Source organism: Rhinatrema bivittatum, chromosome 6 (assembly GCF_901001135.1).
Source record: "Rhinatrema bivittatum chromosome 6, aRhiBiv1.1, whole genome shotgun sequence".
In the NCBI taxonomy this organism is placed as follows: Eukaryota; Metazoa; Chordata; class Amphibia; order Gymnophiona; family Rhinatrematidae; genus Rhinatrema; species Rhinatrema bivittatum.
The window spans coordinates 353,227,646-353,252,277 of record NC_042620.1 but is presented as its reverse complement, the minus strand read 5'-3'; the positions used below and the strand labels follow the sequence as shown (position 1 = coordinate 353,252,277).

Here is a 24,632-nt window from a genome sequence, read left to right as displayed (position 1 = left end):
AAAGCGATACATACACACAACTCAAACTGGCTCGTCGACTCTTTCTGCCCCTTACGATCTAACAAATCCACCAGAGCCTCCAACAATGGAACCCTCCATGTACCCTCACTTAAAATAGCACACCTCACCTCCACAAGGGAACGAGCCCTATCTATTGCAGGATCTACCCTCTGGAACTCGTTACCTCCAAACCTCAGGCTCGAATCCTGCAGCTCCAAATTCAGAGCCAATCTAAAAACATGGCTATTCGCATACGCCTACCAAGATTAACTCTTCCCACTTGGCTACTCATTATGCCCATCAAGAACAACTTCCTATTCATCCTTAAATAAACCTATTCCCCTCTGCTTTCTCTCCATGAACATTGTATAAAGTTCTCTGTATGTTTAAAGTTATGTTTTATTTACAAATTTATATGCTTACTTTGGACCATTGCGGCACTCTTCTCGAGTAGCCCGTTCCTATATACGTCCTATCCTGCGTTCTCACAGTTCCTATTACTCCTTCCCCATGACCCTGTTTTATGTAATTTCCAACCTTTTGTTTTTGATGTAAACCGATATGATGTTCCCACTAATATCGGTATAGAAACTTAAATAAATAAATAAAAATAAATAAATCTGTCGGAAGCCTACCTACACATTCCGATCCATCAAGAGCATCAGCGTTTTTTCTACGCTTCTCGATTCTGGTCCGTCTCTACCAGTTCCGGGCACTACCTTTCGGGTTAGCCACCGGACATTAAGAACATAAGAACATGCCATACTGGGTCAGACCAAGGGTCCATCAAGTCCAGCATCCTGTTCCCAACAGTGGCCAATCCAGGCGATAAGAACCTGGCAAGTACCCAAAAACTGTCTATTCCATGTTACCATTGCTGGTAATAGTGGTGGTTATTATCTAAGTCAACTTAATTAATAGCAGGTAATGGAATTCTCCTCCAAGAACTTATCCAATTCTTTTTTAAACACAGCTATGCTAACTGCATTAACCACATTCCAAAGTTTAATTGTGCGTTGAGTGAAAAAGAACTTTCTCCGATTAGTTTTAAATGTGCCATATGCTAACTTCATGGAGTGCCCCCTAGTCTTTCCGAAAGAGTAAAAAACCGATTCACATCTACCCGTTCTAGACCTCTCATGATTTTAAACACCTCTATTATATCCCCCCTCAGCCGTCTCTTCTCAAAGCTGAAAAGTCCTAACCTCTTTAGTCTTTCCTCATAGGGAACTATTCCATTCTCCTTATCATTTTGGTAGCCCTTCTCTGTACCTTCTCCATCGCAGTTATATCTTCACCAAGATCATAGTTGTGGTGGCAGCAACACTGAGGAAGGAAGGAATCCGCATGCACCCTTCGCTTAGACGATTGGCTGATCAGAGCGAAATCCCCAGAGGAAAGCCACCAGGCAACCAACAGAGTCAAAACTCTACTGGAGAGCCTCGGGTGGGTGGTCAACACAAACAAGAGCTGCCTGCAGCTTTGCCAATCTCTAGAATACCTGGGAGTCCGGTTCGACACCAAACAAGATAAGGTCATCCTGACACCGACAAGGAGATCAAAACTGATGACCCAGTTACGAAACCTGTTGAGCGAACTTCGCCCCACAGTATGGGATTACCTACAAGTTCTCGGCCTCATGGCATCCGCACTGGAAGGAGTCCCATGGGCACGGGCTCACATGAGACCCCTACAACGCTCGCTATTATCACGATGGAATCCACTGTCCCAGAACTACACCGTACAGCTCCCGGACAGAGTTTGGGCCCAACTACGATGGTGGCTACAAGAAGCCCATCTGAGCCAGGGAACGAGACTATCCTCCCCAACCTGGATCCTACTCACCACGGATGCCAGCCTACGAGGATGGGGAGCACACTGCCAGGAGCTAACCGCCCAAGGGCAATGGAACAAAGAAGAGTCGGGATGGAATATCAATCGCCTAGAAGCCAGGGCAGTCAGACTAGCCTGCCTAAGGTTCGGTCACAGACTCCGAGGCCAAGCGGTCAGAGTAATGTCAGACAACGCCACAACAGTGGCCTACATCAACCGTCAGGGAGGAACCAGAAGCCAACAGGTCTCTCTGGAAATAGACCCCCGAATGTCATGGGCGGAAGTGAATCTTCAAGTGATCTCGGCCGTCCACATTGCTGGGAAAGACAATGTCGCAGCGGATTACCTCAGCAGAGAAAGTCTAGATCCAGGAGAATGGAAACTGTCAACCACAGCATTCCAATTGATAGTAAACCGTTGGGGAACACCAACCATAGACCTCCTGGCAAGCCGGTCCAACGCCCATGTATCCAGTTTCTTCAGCCGCAGGTGGGAACCCCAGTCCCAGAGAATCGATGCCCTGGTACAGACCTGGCCACAGAGACTGTTATACGCCTTCCCGCCGTGGCCCCTATTGGACGTGATCATCCACAAGATAGAACACCGCAGGGGCCAGTACTTCTAGTGGCCCCAGACTGGCCAAGAAGACCGTGGTATGCAGACATGCGAAGACTGCTGGCAGGGAACCCCCTGCCGCTACCTCCACACAGAGAACCTGCTCCAACAGGGACCAATCCTCCACGAGGATCCAGCTCTATTCTCTCTTACAGTCTGGCCATTGAGAGGACTCTCCTAAGGAGGAGAGGATACTCGGGGGCAGTAATTGACACCCTACTCTGAGCACGCAAGTTCTCCACATCCCTAACATACATAAGGATTTGGAAAGTATTCGAATCCTGCTGCGAGGACCACGACATCATACCACACAGTCAAAATTCCTGTGATTTTGAAATTCCTACAGAATGGACTACAGAAGGGATTGTCCCTCAACTCCATCAAGGTACAGGTGGCGGCCTTGTCATGCTATGGAACCAAGAGCGAGAGCGGCAGCATAGCCTCTCACCCGGATGTCTCCCGCATCCTGAAAGGAGTCAAGCACATCCGACCACCCCTAAAGTGGCCGGTGCTTCTTTGGAACCTCAACCTGGTCCTAGATTTCCTAGCAGGAGCCTCCTTCAGACCTCTTCGCGGCCTATTAACTTTGAAGACAGCTTTCCTGCTGGCAGTCTGTTCAGCTCATTGTATATCCGAGCTACATGTACTATCCTGCCGGAAGCCGTTCCTCACTCACCCCGGGAACCATCCAGTTAACGCACAGTTCCGTCGTTCTTCCCCAAAGTGGTGTCTCACTTCCATCTCAACCAAACCATCTCGCTACCATCGCCAGATGAGCATAAGAATTCTGAAGAGGCTCGAAGTCTACGGCATCTCAACATCGGCAGGCTCCTAGTCTGATACTTGGAAAGGTTGGAATCCGTACGAAAGACGGACCATCTATTCGTCCTTCACAGGGGGGAAGCGGCCTCGCGAGCAACTATAGCCCGCTGGATCGAAGAAGTCATCAAGGTGGCCTACGTGGAAGCAGGCAAGCCACCGCCTTTACAAGTCAAGACCCATTCTACTAGAGCCCAGGCAGTGTCCTGGGCGGAAACCAAGATGCTGTCACCCGCCGAGATCTGCAGGGCGGCGACATGGTCCTCCATCCACATCTTCTCCAGGTTTTACCGCCTGGATGTTCAGGCTAGGGAGGACACAGCATTTGCTAGCGCAGTACTAATTTTATCACTGGCAGCCTCCCACCCGGTTCGGGAGTAGCTTTTATACATCCCATTGGTCCTGAGTCCATCTGCTACACGCTAGGAAATGGAGAAATTACTTACCTGATAATTTAGTTTTCCTTAGTGTAGACAGATGGGCTCAGCATCCCACCCACGGCTGCCGTTACTCATGGAATTCTCGGCGGACGTCCTCGGGAGCGAGTGATTCAAGGGTAAGCCATGCTTTCCTTCAGCTAGGACACCCATCCTACCGGCTGTCAATGTTTCTCGGTTGAGGGCACTAGCAGTCTCCAGCTATATCCAATTCAACCAGTTCAAATTAATCAAGTTAACCAAGTTATAAAGTTAATCAAGTTATTGAAATTAGTCACACACACACATATCCACAATGCTTTTCGAGGAGAATACTGAAGAGCTGCACTTCCTGCAGGGGTATATGTACTAGGGGCTGACGTCAGATTAAATCTGATCCATCTCCAACTGCTGTCAGGAGTACACTATACACATTGGTCCTGAGTCCATCTGTCTACACTAAGGAAAACAAAATTATCAGGTAAATAATTTCTCCCTTTTCCTTTTCTGTTTTGAACACTTTTTTTAAAGATTAAAAAAAAAAAAAAAAAAAACCCTTGTGGCAAGCAAGACTTGGATTCCTCCTGGTGCTGACAGTCTGGCCTGCCTGCCTGCCTCCCGAGGGAACTTTCTCTCTCTCCTGGAAAACTGAAATGTAACATGAAGCTTTTCTGTATTCTAGGAAACCATTAATCGCCACTGTGGAAAAGCAACTTCTAGGTGAACATTTGACAGCGGTCCTTCAGAAAGGTAAGGCCTTGCACCTCATCTGTTCTAGTGCAAACTGAAATGTTCAGCTGTGTGCAGTAGTGTGTTATGGGCTGGAACAGCAGACTTTGGGGTTTCCAGAGATTTTAAGTTCTTCTGACAGAATATGTGGGTCTCAGTTTAGCCTGTTTATTAAATCAGTCCCTAAGTGATCATGTGGCCAGTGCATGATTTGGTGATTTATTTTTTTTTAATGTCCTTTACTATTTTCAATGCAGGTTTGAATCATCTTCTAGATGAAAACCGAATCCAGGACCTGTCTCTGCTGTATCAGTTATTTAGTAGAGTGCGGGGTGGTGTGCAGGTTCTGTTACAGCAGTGGATTGAATACATCAAGGTATTGTAACACGGGGCCTGCTGTGGAAATGTTCAGGTTGACACCAAAGCAAGCATGGTATATTTGTGGATGTAAATATTGTTCTTAGAGCAGCAGCAGAGCAGGGCTGAATGCAAGATTCTGTTTCAACAGATTTAAATTCCATGCTAGGATATGCAGGGGGATAGTCCACTTAATTGCATGGAAAGAGAGAAATAAAACAGCAACCATGCTACTTTATAAAAGTATATGAAGATCATTCAAATATTTTGACAAAATGCTTTATTTGCAGTTTTAAATGGTGCCCTTCAACCAAACTACAACAATACAATATAAAAAATCTAGGTTGGACGTGAAACATACTAATGAAACTTGAGAAATAGTATTAGGGATGACCTGGCTGAAAAGGTTGTTTTCATCTTGGACTGGGAGGGGGCGTCTTACATATCAGGACAAGTAGGGAAGATGTAGAGAAGGTGCACAAAGGAAGTAGGGAAGGTGCAGAGCAAAGAATGCAGTAGAACATCAAAGGACAAGGGAAGAAAGAGCGGAGACCATAGATATTCTTAAAAGTGACTACCAACAGTTTGAATTTGGCACAGTTTGAATGAGGGTGAAAAGTGACATGGGAGTGGTGAGGAGGGGAGGTGCAGGATAGAATCTGGGTGGCCAGTTTACAGTAAACCAGGCAAAAAAAAGAGCATGAAGAGTGCACCAGACTTTTGTATAACTATTTGACTTTTCTTTGGCTAGGAAGGGAAGTTGGGCATGTCTTTCAATCTCGAACAATATAGGCCATGGTACAAAACCCACATGTTTCTAGAGAGGCAGCCTATCCAGAAATGGACTTCAATGGTTGGAGATTTGCAGACAGCCAAATAATTTGCAAATGCAGTGGTACCCTTAGGACCAAATTTAAGGACTGAGTAAAAAGTCCCATAGCTGTGCAGTGTTTAGTGGGCACAATATTTTTTACACAAGTTTTCTTTGGCACCAAATTTGTGGATGGGGAATTGTGCTATTTCAGAATTGCACAATGAAATAGAGGGCTTTTCTCCCATAATCTCTTTGTAGGGTGATGGAAATTTCGTGATGTTTGTACACTGTCAAAATTTAATTGACAAGTGCAATATATATAATTGTGGTTTTTTTAAATTTGATCTCCTCTGATCCTTAATTCTAGTGTTTTGTGTCTGTTTAGGATATTTATACCAAACTATTTCTATATTAGCATCTTTTCTTCCTGTTCTGTTACGAGCTGGCTCTTGGAGAGAGGATCCAACTCATAATCTCCAATCTGCCAGTCTCTCTCTTTACTCATTCACGGGGCCAGTTTTCAAAAGTACCTATATTGCAAAGTCTGGGTATTTTTTCTTGCAGGCTTTTCACCTATTCTCAAAGTATGAGCAGACTCAGGAACAAATCTGCAGAGATCTGCACCTGCTTTTTCAAATCGAATCTGTGCACCATTTCTCTCCCTGGCCTGACTAATCCCCCTTACTTTTAGGATGGATAAAAGTATGTGCATTGTTTCATTCCCCTCACCTCCCTCCCTTCGTGCTGCCGTTGTACCCAGGTAATTGGTGGGCAGTTTTTAGACAGCCAAATTACCCCTGTAAATCAATGTGAACCTGAGCAAGTGGTTTCTGAAAATTTCCCCATCCATTTATAATAGATCTTCTCTCCCCCGCCCCCCCCCATAAGTATTTATTTAGGTTGTATTTCTACCATTTAAGGCCTGATTTACTAGGCCTCTTCCCCTTAGACATGGAATTGGGTGGCCTATTCTTAGTACGTCAGGCAGTCAGGCCCTTGACCTTCATTGTATTTATTTATTTTTCTTTTTATATGTACAAGCATAGAAATTGCATTCATCCAGTTCTGGAGCTTGCTTTGGTAATAATGTGCCTCTTATTTCTTTGGCAGGCATTTGGCAGCACCATAGTAATTAACCCAGAAAAAGATAAGACCATGGTGCAGGAGCTGCTGGACTTTAAGGATAAAGTGGACCATGTCATTGATGTTTGTTTTTTGAAGAATGAGAAATTTGTCAATGCCATGAAAGAAGCATTTGAAACCTTCATTAACAAGAGACCAAATAAGCCAGCTGAACTCATTGGTACTGTCCTGTCCTATCTGTTTCATATTCACATAATGCAGCCGAGTTAAATTGGATCCATTAGAAAGGGCCATGCATGTCTGGCAGGGATCTCCCCTGGAACCCCGCCATGGGAACAAATCATGCTCAGGACACTTGGGCTTCTGGAACAGTGTGTTTATTCCTGTTTAGTATGTGGGGGTCAAGTGAGTAACTAGTTAGACTTCGTTTGTGTATTTAGACATGAAATTTAGCTATAGGTTATATGTGAAGGTATATAATAAACCTGGGTGTGAACTGTCTATAATTTCAATCCTGTATTAGTTAAAAAGTGCATGGAGTACCATATTCAATATGATGGCAAATATCACAGTACTTATCTGTAAGTGTATTTTTTACAATTTTTCTATGGAGTGGGATACAGGGGGCACATTCGAGGTGCATAAGGTTCTGTTGGATGTTACTGTTAGCTGAGAACATTTCATCTGTGTACAGAAATATGAAAAAATGGGACTTAAAGCATTAAGTCTTGTTCCCTGTATGTACCCGGATCAGTCCAGACCATGGGTTGAGCCTCCTGTCCAGCAGATTGAGACAGACCAAAACTGAAAGGGTATCCTATATCAGGACAGAGTTTACCCTGCAACCCTTCAGTATTTGTCTGTCTCCGGCATATGCGACAGCTCACCCTGCGGTTCCCTTGTTAGCTTGCCCTTACGCTATGGGGGTCTCTTGCTTTCTTTTTTCTTGTGGGCCAGCTCAAGCAAGTATTGATCTGAATTGCTTTTTTGTAAAAAAAAAAAAAATAAATAATAATAATAAATAAATTTAGATTTGTCACTTTTACTTCTGCTGTGTTAGGGAGACAGCCCTGTCTTCCTCGCTCTTGGGGTGCCTAGGGGGGCTTGCCCCTTGAATTGTTCAGCCTAGGCTCCCTTCCCGGTGACCCCTTGATTTTGGGGTGATACTGATGGTGCCAGTCACTCCCCCTTCACCCCCTGCCTTGCCCCGAGAAGTTTATTCCTCTGGTGCCCTCTCAGGGAGGTTTTATTCCCCTGTTATCCAAAAAAAACCAACCAAAAACCCCATCTATATTAATCTGGTGAGGTTCAGAGAGGCAGCGGGGTTTTGACATTTGCTGTCTATGCAGTAGCGGGAGAGTGCAGGGTTCGATCGCCTGCACTCCCCGGGGGCTCCTTGCTCAGCTGTTTTTCTCTTCACACGCGGCTGTACTTACCTTTGAATGCCGCGTCCTAATCTGTGTTTAGCTTGTGGGGAGCCGGCCTCCCGGCTCTCCCGCAGTGGTTTGTGTTCCGGCTGCTTGCCGGGTGGGGAGGGCCCCTCCTCGGCAGCGCCGAAGACTTCAGCCCGGGGACACGCACCCCAACACATGGCCAGGCCGTTCCCGACTCGGCAAACCACGGGAACGGCGGACATCTTGGGAATTACTGCTGATGCCGATTCAGCATTGCAGGGAGTAGAGGAGCGGATTTGCAGGTTTTACCCCCCAATTTAAGCCCGGTATGCTTTCATGGGGATGTTCTGGACCCCCCCCCCCCCCCTTCTCCTCACTCGCCCCCCTTCCCCCGCAGGAAAAATCCTCTCTGGCTTGATTTTCCTCTGAATTTGTGCTGCTTTTGCATAAATCATATTTGGCTAGCCTGCAGGAGGATGAGGACCCCCACCCCCCCAGGTCCCCCTCCCCCAAAGATTCCTCGAATGCCCGCTCTGCTACCCCCCGCGGTACCGGATGCATAAGGCTCCGTCCGGGTGCAGGTGGTCCCAGGGGCCCCCCTCCCACCGGATCCGCCGCAACCTCCTGCGGACCCCCTACAAGATCCTGATGAGGATTTTTCTACACCTGCACCCCCCCTTGAGGGTGATGATCCCAGAGTCCTCCGTCTATTTCAGCGGGAAGAGCTGAAGCCCCTCATTCCCTTCATTCTTCAGGAATTGGGGATTGATGCTCCCCCGGAGGATACGGTGATGGCCGCAATGCCGGCAAACGTGGACCCAGTCCTGGTAGGACTTAGGGCGTTTCCGCGCATGTTTCCCTTCCATCCCATGCATAAGTTACTTCTCTTACGGGAATGGGAAGCTCCTGAGATGGATCTCCGAGTCAGGAGAACTATGGATAAGCTCTACCCACTCCCCGAAGATTGCCTGGACATACTGAAGATTCCCAAAGTAGACTCTTCTGTCTCTGAGGTTACCAAGCATACCACGATCCCAGTATTGGGCACCACAGCTTTGAAGGATGTTCAGGACCACAAGCTCGAATTTTTTCTTAAGCAGATCTTTGAGGTCTTAGCCTTAGGGGTCCAGGCGACGATCTGCAGCAGTCTCATGCAGCGGGCAAGTCTTAGGTGGGTACAGCAATTACTCTGCACCCAGGACCTCCCGTCTGCAGAGCAGGCGGAGCGTTTAGAAGGTGCCATTGCAGAAGGTGCGGATGCCCTGTATGACTTGCTTCGTGTACAGGCCAAGGCAATGGTTTCTGCAGTGTCGGCCAGACGTCTCCTCTGTCTGCGCAACTGGTCCGCGGACTCTTCCTCCAAGGCTCAGCTGGGCGCACTCCCTTTTAAGGGCAAGTTACTTTTTGGGGAGGACATAGAACAGCTTATTAAATCCTTCGGCGAAAACCAGGTCCATAAGCTGCTGGAGGACGGCCCTAAGCAGTCTCAGTCTTTTTTTCCCCCGACACATACCCGCTTTCGGGGACAACACTGGTACAACAGGGCGCGAGGTTCTTTCCCAAGAGGAGCCACCTCCAGGTCTCAGTCATAGTCTCATTCCTTTCGGGGCAGTCGTGCCTTCTGAGATGGTAGTCAGCAACACCCAGCCGCCAAGCCCGCTCCCCAATGAGATCCGGCCAGTCCATTCCGCCGCATGAAACTTAGGTAGGCGTTTTGCTCTGTTTTGCGAGGAATGGGCCAGAATCACATCCAATCAGTGGGTCCTCGAGGTGATAGAAAATGGTTATGTGTTGGAATTTTCCCGGGACCTACTGGATCTTCATCTAGTCTCCTTGCTGCCGGCTGAAACGGCCTGCAGTCTGTCAAACCCTAGCCAGGCTCCAGGACCTTGGGGCGATAGTCCCGGTGCCAGTGGAAGAACAAGGTGCCGGCCAGTATTCCATTTACTTCGTCGTGCCCAAGAAGGACAATTTCTTTCGTCCAAACCTGGACCTCAAACGAGTCAACCGTGCTCTCAGGGTACCCCATTTCTGAATGGAGACCCTGAGGGTGGTGATAGCGGCAATTTGTCCAGGCGAATATCTAGCCTCCCTCAACTTGACAGAGGCTTATCTTCACATACCGATTCGACGCGAGCATCAGAAGTATCTCCAATTCAACATCCTGAACCAACACTTCTAGTTCCGGGCTCTACCCTTAGGCCTTGCCACCGCTCCCCGCACTTTTACCAAGGTCATGGTGGTAGTGGCAGCCGTACTTCGCCGAGAAGGAATCCTAGACCATCCTTATCTGGACGATTGGCTCGTGCGGGCAAAGTCATCCACTCTCTGCAGTCTAGCAGTCGACAGGGTCCTTGCTCTCCTCACTTCCCTTGGCTTGGATAATCAACTTCCCCAAAAGCAATCTCCAGCCCTCCCAGGTCCTGGAATTCCTGGGAGCTTGCTTCGATACCCGGGTATTTCTCCTGCACGCTCGGGCACTCAAGCTCATCGATCAAGTGAGCAACTTTATGTCTCTGCCGCTTCCCACGTCGTGGGATTACCTGCAGGTTCTGGGGATCATGGACTCCACTATCGACCTGGTCATCTGGGCTTTTGCGCATATACGTCCATTATAGAAAGTGTTATCCCCGGATACAAGTCTGTCCGGGTGGGGGAGCGGTCTGTCAATCCCAAACGATGCAAGGATACCGGTCCCCAGGCCAGTCCCATTGGCACATCAATCGTCTGGAAGCCCATGCGGTGCGCCTGGCTCTCAAGGTTTTTCTCCCGCTACTCCGCCACAAAGCGGTACGTGTTCTCTCGGACAATTCCACCACGGTGGCCTATATCAATCGTCAGGGGGGTACCCGAAGTCGTCTGGTGGCGCTGGAAGCCAGCAAGCTCTTCACCTGGGCGTAGAGGCACTTGGATCGTCTAGCTGCCTCCCACATAGCGGGCAAGGAGAATGTTCAAGCAGACTTCCTCAGCCGACAACGTCTCTATCCCGGCGAGTGGGAGTTGTCCGAGGCGATGGATCTGATTGTTCGCAGGTGGGGTCCCCCTCACCTGGACCTGATGGCAACTTTGAGCAAAGCCAAGGCTCCCAGATTCTTCAGCCGCTGGAGGGATCATTGCTCGGAAGGAGTGGATGCTCTGGCTCTCCCTTGGCCCCCTGACGTTCTCCTCTACGTGTTTCCTCCTTGGCCACTAGTGGGAAAAATTCTCAGGAGAATAGAGCTTCACCGGGGTCCAGCATTCTCATGGCCCATGAGTGGCCTCGCAGGCCATGGTTCGCGGATCTGGTAAATCTGGCGACGGACGGTCCTCTTCGCCTCGACCATCTCCCATGTCGTCTTCAGCAGGATCCCGTATTTTTCGACCAGGCAGATCGCTTCTGTCTAGCGGCATGGCGTTTGAACAGCGAAGATTGAGGAGAAAGGGTTATAAAGAGGAGGTTATCTCCACTCTGCTTCGGGCTCGTAAGCAGTCTACGTCCCTGGCCTATGTCCGCGTCTGGAAAGTTTTTGAGAGTGCCTGCGCAGAATCAGGTGTCTCGGCTCGTTCACCTTCGGTTTCTAAGATTCTCTCATTCCTTCAGAGGGGTCTCTCCAAGGGTTCCTTCAGCTCATTGCGCATCCAGGTCTCTGCCCTCTGTTCCCTCCTGGGCACCATTGAGGGTCATGCGGTGGCCTCTCACCCAGATGTCATCAGTTTCCTCAAGGGCGCTAAGCACTTGAAGCCGCCCGGCCGGGCGACTTGTTCTTCCTGGAGTCTTATTTTGGTCCTTCAGGTTCTTTGAGCTGCTCCTTTTAAACCTCTCCATTGGGCTACCCTCAGACTTGACGCTCAAGACTGTCTTCCTGGTTGCCATCTGCCCCGCCAGAAGGGTGTTGGAGATTCAAGCATTGTCCTGTAGGGAGCCTTTTCTGCGGTTTTTGGATTCGGGCGTCTCAAACTCGTACCTTCTTTCTTGCCGAAGGTTGTTTCCTCTCTTCACATCAATCAGTCAGTGGAACTTCCCGCGTTTTCTCCAGAGAATATCGCAGGGCCAGGTGGCAGTGACCTTCGCCGACTTGATGTAAAACACGTTTTACTGCGTTACCTTCAGGTTACCAATGACTTCAGAGTCTCTGATCATCTTTTTGTTCTGTGGAGTGGTCCAAATAGGAGCAACCAAGCTTCTAAGACTACAATTGCTCGATGGTTGAAGGATGCGATTTCTTCAGCCTATACCTGCAAGGGCTGGGTGGTTCCTGAGGGCTTGAAGGCTCATTCCTTGCGTTCTCAAGCTACTTCTTGGGCGGAGAGTCAATCTGTCTTTCCGCAGGAAATATGCAGGGCAGCTACTTGGAAATCCCTGCATACCTTTACTCGACATTACCGCCTTGACATACAGGCGCCAGTCTTTGGTTCCTTCGGTCGACAGGTAGTTCGAGCAGGCCTGTCTTGGTCCCACCCTTTGTAGGGAAGCTTTCGTACATCCCATGGTCTGGACTGATCCGGGTACATACAAGGAAAGGAAAATTAGTTCTTGCCTGTTAATTTTCGTTCCTGTAGTACCACGGATCAGTCCAGATGCCCTCCCGTGTTCTGTCCGCTCGAACTCTTTCCTATTTTTTCCTTCTTATAGGAGTATTTTTGTGTCTCTGCATGGCTCTCTTGGATTCTCATTACAGGCAGCGGAAGCATCTTTTACAATGATCTGGGGTAGTCATGCAAGAGCGATTAATCACACAGTTCATTCAGTTGTTCTATTGTTTGATTGTTTTAACAACTTTAATAGTTATCCTGTTACTTGCTTGACCTTATGCCTTTTGAAGCTTGGACAATGGTTATACTGAAGGGCTGCAGGGTAGGCTCTGTCCTGATATAGGATACCCTTTCAGTTTTGGTCTGTCTCCATCTGCTGGACAGGAGGCTCAACCCATGGTCTGGACTGATCCGTGGTACTACAGGATCGAAAATTAACAGGTAAGAACTAATTTTCCTTTATAAGTAACACATAAGAACATAAAGAAATTGCCATGCTGGGTCAGACCAAGGGTCCATCAAGCCCAGCATCCTGTTTCCAACAGAGACCAAACCAAGCCACAAGAACCTGGCAATTACCCAAACACTAAGAAGATCCCATGCTACTGATGCAATTAATAGCAGTGGCTATTCCCTAAGTAAATTTGATTAATAGCAGTTAATGGACTTTTCCTCCAAGAATTTATCCAAAGCTTTTTTGAACCCATCTACACTAACTGCACTAACCACATCCTCTGGCAACAAATTCCAGAGCTTTATTGTGCGATGAGTGAAAAAGAATTTTCTACGATTAGTCTTAAATGTGCTACTTGCTAACTTCATGGAAGTTTCCTAGCGTGTAGACAGATGGACTCAAGACCAGTGGGTTATGCACCTCTGCCAGCAGATGGAGATGGAGCAAGCTGATGTCACAGTATATATACTCCTGTAGCTGCATCAGCCTTCCAGTGTTCTCAGTCTCCAGCAGATGGACGTGCATCTTCCAGTGGGGATTGCTTCAGATTTTAGAAGGAGAATTTTTTTTAAAAAGCCCTGCTCTCTTGCAGTGATACCAGATGGTCCCTCCCCCAGTTGAGAATTCCTGAGGTCATTTCTGTAAACCCTCAGCCGTGCACCTTGGTCTGGTAGCTGGTTTTCTGCTGGCGTGGACTTAGCTGATTGTACAGCTTAAAGGCAGCGGGTGCAGGAAGCTGAACCCGGTGGTGACGGCAAATGCCCCCCCCCCCCCCCCTTCCGCAGCCAGAGACCATCTCTGTACTCAGCTGGGAAGGGCTGAGCTCAGGTAAATTTGGGAAAAAAAAAAAAAAGTCAGTGTAGAAGGGTTTTGTAGGAATTCCTCCGGTCTCCATGCTCAGCGCACCGTTCCAACATTCATTCCCACTCCTATGAGGGTTAAGGGAACTGGGCAGCCTGGTGGTTTGAGCAGCCTGTGTGAGCTAGGCCCCGCTGTTAGGCTTTTTCCTACACACTATGTGCTAGACCACGGCTGCGTTTTCACGCGCTTCTTTGCATGTTCGACTGCCCTCTACAGGAACTTTGGTGTGCACAGTGCATCCAGCTCTACATACAAATTGTGTGCCCTGTTTTGGGTGCACGTTTTTAAGCATATCGGTGGTGTAGCCAGGTTTTGGCGCACTGCTTGTGTTTTGTTTTTGCAGCGCCTAATTTTTTGTGTGCTTGAAATTTTTCAGCACGAGCCATCTAGATGCACTTTCTCAGTCGACTCACAAACTTATGGCACCGGTGAACAAGAAACCTAAGCGCTTTTCTCTCTGTGTTGCCTGTCATATTCGGACATCTCAAGCCTGGAGTGCCCTCTAACGTGTTTATCAGCACTGCTTGGAGGCTCAGGAAGAATTGTCTTCCTCATATTTTGCCTAAGCCTGGTTCTTCTCAGCCTGATGATGGTCTGGCTAAGGATTTGTCTGGAGGTACACTGGACCTTGGAACTCCCTTAACTGGTTCCTCCTCAGGAGATGGCAGCTCAGTGGGCCCCCACTCCAGTACTTTCTGGTTTTTGGCCTGGATCCTTCTGCCTTTTCTTGGGCAGAGGTTTTTTTTTTTCAAGGTTTGTAATCCTTTCTTCAGGCACAGTCCTCAGCTTTGTCCAATCCTGTCAGGTTGGATTCTCAGCTGGTGGCCCTTCCCTCTTCCAGCCCTATGTTTAAATGCTGAAGCATGCCTCTGTTAGCTGCGGGTATTCCCGACAGGAACCCAGATGACACTGATGATGAGGCAGATCCTGACTCCCTGGAAGCTGGGGAAATTCCTCTGGGACTGGAACCATATCGGACCATGTTGCGGTTCTTTCATAGAGATGGACTGCCGGCCCTGCTTTCCCAGACCTTGAAGATGCTTGGAGTACCTGGGCAGATTCCAAGTCTGAACCAAAGAAGAATCCCATTTTGGTTTATTTGCATAAAGCCTCTTGGTTTTTCCCTGTTATAGAAGCCATTCAAGAATTGATTGATCTTGAATGAGTCGCTCCAGAGTCAAATTTCAAAGAGGGTTGGATATTGGAAGGCCTGTACCCCCTGGATCCAGCGGTGAAAACTCGTTTGCGTTTTCCAAAAGTAGATGCGCTGGTCTGTGCCATCTCTAAGAGAACGATTATTCCCATGGCTGGAGGAGCGGCCTTGAAGGATGTACATGATAGGAGAATTGAGGCCATACTCAAACAAGCATTTGAAGCAGTGGTAATGACGTAGATAGCTTCCTGTTGTGCCCTGGTGGCTCGCTCTTATCTGCTTCTCTCTCAGAAGGCTGCTGATTCTGGGGTGAACTCCACTTTTTTAGCAGATATGGGCTGTGATTTGGTCTGTACCTCTGCTAGGGGAGTGGCTTTGGTAATAGCGCCGGGCATCAATTATGGCTGTGTAATTGATTGGCCGACGTAACCTCCAAAGCTAATCTTATGAAGTTGCCCTTTAAAGGTTCCCTCTTATTTGGGAGCAAGTTAGAGAAACTGGCCAGAAAGTGGGGCGAATTCCCAGTTCCTTGGTTGCCGGACAAACTCTGTTGCAGTGCCTCTTTGGTACAAGGGGTCATCTTAAGGGTTCCAAGCAGTTCTGTCTCTACAGAGAGTCAGCCTTTCAGAGGACTTGTCCCAGACAATCCAAAAGAGGCAGGGGATCCGATGGAAGATCCTCCGAAGCCTCACAATGAAGGTTCACTGACCCACCCCCAGGGACAAAAGATGGTGATGTCTGTGTTTTGTGTTGGTTTTTTTTTATCAAAGGTGGGTCAAAATCACATCTGATCAGTGGGTCCTGAAGGTGATACAAGAAGGATATGCGTTGGAATTTTGCAATATTCCTCAGGATGTGTTCATGGTGTCTCCTTGCCACTCCTCTCAGAAGCAGGCAGTGGAATCTGTCCTGTCAAGGCTTCTCAGTCTGAGGCTGTGGTTCCATTGCCTACGTCTCAGGAATGTATGGGGCGATGTTGCATTTATTTTGTTGCGCCCAAGAAGGAGGGCTCCTTTTGTCCCATCCTGGATCTCAAAGGAGTCAACCATCATTTGCGGGTGACTCATCTTTGCATGGAAACCTTGTGCTCAGTGATAATAGCTGTGCACTCTGGGGAATATTGAACTCTCTGAATCTGTCTTTTCCTCACACTGCAGGAAAAGACAACGTAAGAGCAGACTTTCTCAGCAGGGAGAGTCCAGACCCAGGAGAATGGGTGTTGGATGATAGTGGATCGCTGGGGTCTTCTGTTCCTAGACCTGTTGGCATCTTCTCGCAATGTGTTGGTTCCTCACTTCTTCAGTCGCAGGAGAGATTCGAAGTCCTTGGCTTTCGATGATCTCGTACAAGTCTGGCCAGAAGACAAGCTGCTGTATGCCTTTCCCCCATGGCCCCTGTTGGGCAAAATAGTTCGCAGGATCGAAGGCCACGGGAGGGATGGTGCTCCTGGTGGCACCGGATTGGCCCAGAAGACCATGGTATTTGGATCTGCGAAGACTCATGGAAGAGACTCTCCTTCATCTTCCGCCATACGAGAATCTGTTGTAGCAAGGGCTTGTCCTTCACGAAGATCACTTGATTTTTGTCTTACGGTATGGCCCTTGAAAGGGCTCACTTGTTGAAGCATGGTGGTTCTTCTGCGGTAATTGTAACATTGCTACATGCTCGGAAATTCTCCACTTCCTCAACCTATATGCGGGTTTGGCGAGTGTTTGAGGCTTGGTGTGAGGATCAAGGTGTTCACTGAACGAGGAAGAAGACCCCACTCATTTTGGAATTTTTGTAGGATTGGTTAAATAAGGGGCTGGCCCTTAATTCCTTGATAAGAACATAAGAAAATGCCATACTGGGTCAGACCAAGGGTCCATCAAGCCCAGCATCCTGTTTCCAACAGTGGCCAATCCAGGCCATAAGAACCTGGCAAGTACCCAAAAACTAAGTCTATTCCATGTAACCATTGCTAATGGCAGTGGCTATTCTCTAAGTGAACTTAATAGCAGGTAATGGACTTCTCCTCCAAGAACTTATCCAATCCTTTTTTAAACACAGCTATACTAACTGCACGAACCACATTCTCTGGCAACAAATTCCAGAGTTTAATTGTGCGTTGAGTAAAAAAGAACTTTCTCCGATTCGTTTTAAATGTGCCCCATGCTAACTTCATGGAGTGTCCCCTAGTCTTTCTACTATCCGAAAGAGTAAATAATCGATTCACATCTACCCGTTCTAGACCTCTCATGATTTTAAACACCTCTATCATATCCCCCCTCAGTCGTCTCTTCTCCAAGCTGAAAAGTCCTAACCTCTTTAGTCTTTCCTCATAGGGGAGTTGTTCCATTCCCCTTATCATTTTAGTAGCCCTTCTCTGTACCTTCTCCATCGCAATTATATCTTTTTTGAGATACGGCGACCAGAATTGTACACAGTATTCAAGATGCGGTCTCACCATGGAGCGATACAGAGGCATTATGACATTTTCCGTTTTATTCATCATTCCTTTTCTAATAATTCCCAACATTCTCTTTGCTTTTTTGACTGCCGCAGCACACTGAACCGACGATTTCAATGTGTTATCCACTATGACACCTAGATCTCTTTCTTGGGTTGTAGCACCTAATATGGAACCCAACATCGTGTAATTATAGCATGGGTTATTTATCCCTATATGCATCACCTTGCACTTATCCACATTAAATTTCATCTGCCATTTGGATGCCCAATTTTCCAGTCTCACAAGGTCTTCCTGCAATTTATCACAATCTACTTGTGATTTAACTACTCTGAACAATTTTGTGTCATCTGCAAATTTGATTCTCACTCATCGTATTTCTTTCCAGATCATTTATAAATATATTGAACAGTAAGGGTCCCAATACAGATCCCTGAGGCACTCCACTGTCCACTCCCTTCCACTGAGAAAATTGCCCATTTAATCCTACTCTCTGTTTCCTGTCTTTTAGCCAGTTTGCAATCCACGAAAGGACATCGCCACCTATCCCATGACTTTTTACTTTTCCTAGAAGCCTCTCATGAGGAACTTTGTCAAACGCCTTCTGAAAATCCAAGTATACTATATCTACCGGTTCACCTTTATCCACATGTTTATTAACTCCTTCAAAAAAGTGAAGCAGATTTGTGAGGCAAGACTTGCCCTGGGTAAAGCCATGCTGACTTTGTTCCATTAAACCATGTCTTTCTATATGTTCTGTGATTTTGATGTTTAGAACACTTTCCACTATTTTTCCTGGCACTGAAGTCAGGCTAACCGGTCTGTAGTTTCCCGGATCGCCCCTGGAGCCCTTTTTAAATATTGGGGTTACATTTGCTATCCTCCAGTCTTCAGGTACAATGGATGATTTTAATGATAAGTTACAAATTTTTACTAATAGGTCTGAAATTTCATTTTTTAGTTCCTTCAGAACTCTGGGGTGTATACCATCCGGTCCAGGTGATTTACTACTCTTCAGTTTGTCAATCAGGCCTACCACATCTTCTAGGTTCACCGTGATTTGATTCAGTCCATCTGAATCATTACCCATGAAAACCTTCTCCATTACGGGTACCTCCCCAACATCCTCTTCAGTAAACACCGAAGCAAAGAAATCATTTAATCTTTCCGCGATGGCCTTATCTTCTCTAAGTGCCACTTTAACCCCTCGATCATCTAACGGTCCAACTGACTCCCTCACAGGCTTTCTGCTTCGGATATATTTAAAAAAGTTTTTACTGAGTTTTTGCCTCTACAGCCAACTGCTTTTCAAATTCTCTCTTAGCCTGTCTTATCAATGTCTTACATTTAACTTGCCAATGTTTATGCTTTATCCTATTTTCTTCTGTTGGATCCTTCTTCCAATTTTTGAATGAAGATCTTTTGGCTAAAATAGCTTCTTTCACCTCCCCTTTTAACCATGCCGGTAATCGTTTTGCCTTCTTTCCACCTTTCTTAATGTGTGGAATACATCTGGACTGTGCTTCTAGAATGGTATTTTTTAACAATGTGTATCTGTGGCTCCGGTGAACCGTAAGATAGATGCAGTCTACTTAGTTCAACCGGCCTTGGGATTGGAGAGGCATCAGCTCCTGCACCAGTCAGTGGTGGCGGAGTCTGCCCTCAAGAAAGCCAAATGTTCCTATATGCACGCTTCTGCACCTCCGGGCTGGGAACACCAGGCATCAGATGCTCTAGGTAGGCAGGTGTACCAGGGTGCGATGTTGATCACCCAGCTTGCCGCCTACCATCTATGCATGACCCAATACACTCAAAACCTCTGGAAGCAGGTTCTGGAGTTGGCCGACTGCCTCCCCCAACAGCAGCAGAAACTGTTCCTGGCAGTTGCCCAGCAAGGCTTGGCGTGTGGCAAATATGAGGTGCGTTCCACCTACAATGTGTTTGAAACAGTGGCTAGGGTGTTGGTGACGGGCAGTGGGGCCCGGAGAATAGTGTGGCTCCAAGCATCGGACCTGCAAGGGGGTTCTAGGGGTTGCACTAAGCAGCGAACCCCCGGGACTCTGCCACCTTCCCAGCAAAGCCCCACTACAGGGTTTTGACTGGCTCCAAGAGAGCATAAGCCGTGTGATCATACCCTCGACATCAGGGGCGGGGGTCAGCTACAGTTCATCCGTTGAGGGTATCAGTTAAATTTTGTTTGTCCCTAGGGAAACTCCCCCCCCCCCCCCCCCACAGGCTTAACGAAGGGTCAGATCTCACATCAGGAAGTTCTTTGGGCAGAGCTTTCCGCCTTTGTAATGGTGGAGGCTGTGAAACCTGTCCTGCTACATCAGCAGGGACTGGGATTCTACTTCAAATATTTCCTGATTCGAAAGGAAACAGGGGGGCTACATCCCATTTTAGATCTGAGGGCCTTGAACAAACTTCTGTGAAGAGAAAAGTTCAAAATGGTCTCGCTGGGTACTCTGATTCTTCTTCTGCAAAGAGGGAACTGGCTTTGTTTCCTCGACTTAAAGGACACATACACTCACATAGGAATTTTTCCTATGTGCACAGGAAGTACCTACGGTTCCTGGTGGACAACAATCCCTTCCAATACAAGATGCTGTCGTTTTGGCCTCGCTTCAGCCCCATGGGTCTTCACCCAAGTGCCTGGCAGTAGTGGGTGCACACCGCCGCCGCCCTCTGGGGTGCACATCTTCCCCTACTTAGACGACTGGCCAAGAGCGCCACATGTACAGGGCACTTTGTGACGTATGCGTAACCATTCAGGTGCTGGAATCCCTTGGATTTGTCAACTACCCGAAATCCCATCTTACCCTGTCAAATAGTTGGACTTTATAGGAGCCCACCTGAATACAATCCAGGCTCGGGCCTTTCTTCCTCGCGACCGAGCGCTTGCTCTGGTGGTCCGCCACAGATGAAGGGTTTCGGCCCAACTTCTGCTTTGTTTACTGGGCCACATGGCCGCATTTGTCCATGTTGTTTGTTTATTTATTTATTTAAATAATTTTGATATACCGATACTCAAGACTAGTGTCTTATCGTACCGGTTTACATTGAAACAAGGGGTAACCAATTAACTAGGAAGATAAAGTTACAATGAACAGGGGTTTACAGAGTGGGAGAGTAGAGAGTAAACGTTACCTCCTTTGCTAGCTTGCACATGTGGCATGTCCAGTGAACTCTGCGATCGCAGTGGCGGCAGGCTTCCTAGGTCCTCAGCATGCGGGTAAAGTCACATCATCTCTCCAGACCTCCTTGTCATGGTGGGAGAGTCTGCCAAACCTAGAGCATGGGCTTCCCTTTCAGTCCCGTCCCGTCCCCCCCTTCCGCACCAAACTGTGCTCCCTACAAATGCTTCCACAGTGGACTGGGGAGCGTACATGGACAGCCTCTGTATGCAGGGTCACTGGTCTGCTCGGGAGGCTCCATACCAGATCAACTTCCTGGAGCTTCGAGCCATCAGGTATGCACTCTGGGCATTTCAGGATCGCCTTTCCAATCGAGCAGTCCTGATCCAGACCGAAAATCAGGTTGCAATGCACCACATCAACAAACAGGGAGGTACCGGATCACTCCTCCCCTGTCCTGAGGCTGTCCAGATTTGGGCCCGAGCTCAGTCCCAGGGAATCCTGCTGTGGGCCATATACCTGGCCGGATTGGAGAATGAGGTGGCAGATTGGCTGAGTCGAGCGTTCCACCCCCATGAGTGGTCTCTGGATCAGGCAGTGGTGGATTGCATTTTCTGCTTGTGGGGGGATTCCAGAGGTGGACCTCTTTGCCTCCCCCTGCAACAACAAGGTGAGAAGCTTTTGCTTTCTGTACAGGGAGTCCGGAAGGCCAGTTTCAGATGCCTTTGCCCGCCACTGGGGCAGGGGCTTCTGTATGTGATTCCTCCGCTTCAGCTGGTGTTGAAGACTCTCCTGAAACTCCACCAGGATGGGGGGGACCATAATTCTCATTGCTCCCTGGTGGCCGAGACAGATTTGGTTCCCAATCCTTCGGGATCTCTGTCAGACCTCCCTCGTCCTGATCACGCAGGATCGGGGCAGCTTGCGCCACTCCCACCTCCGAGTACTGTCTCTGACAGCCTGGATGTTGAAGGGCTTGTTCTAAGGCCCTTGACCTTTCTGATGACATGTCGGGTCCTGGTAGCTTCTCGAAAGCTTTCCACCAGGAAATCATAAACTCTGAAGTGGAGGAGGTTTTCCGTCTGGTATGAGAGTCATGGCTTGGATTCATTCTCTTGTCCCACTCTGAAATTGCTGGACTACTTGTTATATCTTTCTGATGCTGGTCTGAAGACCAACTATGTCAGAGTAGTTCAGTGCTATTGGGGCGTACCACCACTTAATTGATGGTTTGCCTATCTCCATGCAACCAGTGGTAAGCCGGTTCATTCAGGGCTTGCTTCAGCTGAAGCCTCCCCTGCAGCCTCCTATAGTGTCCTGGGATCTCAACGTGTTACTGGCTCGTCTCTTACGAGATCCTTTCAAGCTGCTGCACTCCTGCGATCTGAAGTACCTGACATGGAAGGTTGTCTTCTTGGTGGCAGTTTCTTCAGCACGCAGTGTCAGTGAGCTTCAGGTATTGGTGACATATTCACCTTACGCAAAATTCCTTCACGACAGGGTGGTGCAACGCACTCACCCTAAGTTTCTGCCTAAGGTGGTGACTGATTTTCATCTCAACCAGTCCATTGTCCTGCCTACCTTTTTTTCCCAGGCCGCATTCTTACCAGGGCGAACGGGCTTTGCATAGCTTGGGACTGCAAGAGGGCCTTGGCTTTCTACCTTGAGCAGACAGCAAGCCACAGGTAATCCATGCAGCGCTTCGTTTCTTTCGATAAAGCAAGCCACAGGCAATCCACGCAGTGCTTCGTTTCATTGGCTAAGAATAGACTGGGAGTTGCAGTCACCAAGCACAAGTCCAACTGGCTGGTGGATTGTATTTCCTTCTGCTGTGCGCAGGCGGGCCTTCAGCTTGGAGGCCAGGTCAAGGCTCATTCAGTCAGGGCCATGCCAGCATTAGTAGCCCACCTATATGTGGTCCCTGTGGCTGAGATCTGCAGGGCTGTGGCATGGAGTTCTCTCAACATGTTCGTTGCCCATTACTGTTTGGATAGAGATGGCCGCAATGACAGTAACGTTGGTCAGGCTGTCCTGAGGAATCTCTTTAAGTGGGGGGAAAAAAACCCATCTCTTCCTGCCTTGGGTCCTTTTTTTGGGTCAGGCTGCCTCCGTCTGTTTTCCAAGCACCGCAGTTATGCCTGTTGGCACCAGGTTTGGTATCTGATTTTGCTAGAGTCCGAGAGCAGCCTGTAGCTTGTATTCACCCATGTGTGAGAACTACCATCCTGCTTGTCCTAGGAGAAGCAGAGTTGCTACCTGTAACAGGTGTTCTCAGGAAACCCGCCTGCCATCCCATGGAGTTGGGTTTCTCCTTCGTTTGTTTTATTTTTTCTTAATTCTCTATTACAAGACTGAAAGGGGACCCCGCATGGACACATGGATAGTGGCATACTGGGCATACTCAGTGTGCTAGTCGAAATTTTAGAAACTTTGACAAAAGTTTTTTTCCGTGCCGTGCTCAATCTGAAGATGGCATCCTTGTGTGAAGACTAACATCCTGCTGTCCTCGAAGAACAGCTGTTACGGGTAAGCAACTCTGCTTTACTGCCCTCCCCCTTTTATTCAAGCATATCATGTCATAGACTAGTGAGATTTTTATATTGAGCTTTAAATGTCAAAAGAAAGCTAGCAAGCAGGGTTTCTGGAGATTGCAGCCCTCCCAGTTTGAAGGCTGTTCGTAGGCGGGCTTAATGGAATGCAGAGATCTTAGCATATGGGGATGTAGGACTAACATTTTAATACAGGTGTAAGTTGGACCCTGGAGACAAATATCTAATCTGCCTCCAACTATGTGAAGAGTCAACTCAACTTTAAACGACACATCTCCAATACAATCAAAGATGGATTTTTCAAACTCCAAACACTTAAAAAAACTCAAACCTCTCCTCCAACCGCATGATTTCCGAACAGTACTGCAATCAATTATTTTCTCAAAACTCGACTACTGCAACTCCCTCCTCCTTGGACTCCCAGAAATCCACATCAAGCCCCTCCAAGTCCTACAAAACGCCGCCGCCAGAATCATCACCAACCACAGAAAATCCTTCCACATCACACCCACTCTCAAAGACCTCCACTGGCTGCCCATCACACAAAGAATCCAGTATAAAACCCTCACACTTATACACAAAAAAATAAACAACAACAAAATGGTCTGGCTAAACAACACCATCCAACCATATATCACACAAAGAACTCTCAGATCCTCCAACTCAGGTCTCCTCTCCATCCCAAATCTCAAAAATGCTCACCTCAATGCAACACTCAAACGAGCCATTACAATAGCTGGCCCTACCCTGTGGAACTCCCTCCCCACACATCTCAGAAACGAACCCTCACCTCAAGTCTTTAAAAAAAACAGCTCAAATCATGGCTCTTCTTGAAAGCCTTCCCTCCTGAACCCCAACAACCTAAAATACATGTTCTTGAAATCCTCCCCGCTTGACTACTACCCTGCACTAACACACACCCCCGTTCCCCCCCTTCACCACCCCTCCCCCAACACCTTTTCCCTCCCTCTCCCCCTCCCTGTACTCCCACTTCCCTATCCCCCATTCTACTCGTAACCAAGTCATTTTGTACATATTGTATATAGGCTATTTGCCATTTCTCTATACCCACACTTAATTATATTCAGCTGTTGCAATGTTTTCTTATATTAAATGTTTAATTGTTATCTTGTTACAATGTAAAATAGGGCAGTTCTCGCCCCTATTCAACCTATCTGGAAACCGATGTGATATCTCGATCGAATGTCGGTATACAAAATAAATAAATAAATAAATAAATTTTAGTAACTCTTAACATGGTATTGGTACCGCCCACAAATTCTTGGAAATAAAGGTCAATAAACAAAAAGATAGCTGTCATCAAAAATGAATGAGCAAGAGGTTTTCCAAGTTAATTTTAAAATAAGATAGTATACTTCATAGGCAGAAGTAATGAATGGCATGGAAGAGATATTTGGTCCTGATTTTTACAGTTGATTTCAGAATGGCATTTTGAATTG

At 47.6% G+C, this 24,632-nt stretch overlaps 1 protein-coding gene across 2 annotated transcripts in view; it reads left to right on the top strand.

Moving 5' to 3' along the window:
* CUL4B (cullin 4B) overlaps positions 1-24,632 on the top strand; it is a 200,492-nt gene that overhangs the window by 98,806 nt on the left and 77,054 nt on the right. For both annotated transcript variants that reach the window (XM_029607853.1, XM_029607854.1), the window contains exons 10-12: positions 4,366-4,433; positions 4,670-4,788; positions 6,694-6,886. In XM_029607853.1, the coding sequence (XP_029463713.1) occupies positions 4,366-4,433; positions 4,670-4,788; positions 6,694-6,886 (380 nt within the window). The remainder of the gene's footprint in view (positions 1-4,365; positions 4,434-4,669; positions 4,789-6,693; positions 6,887-24,632) is intronic.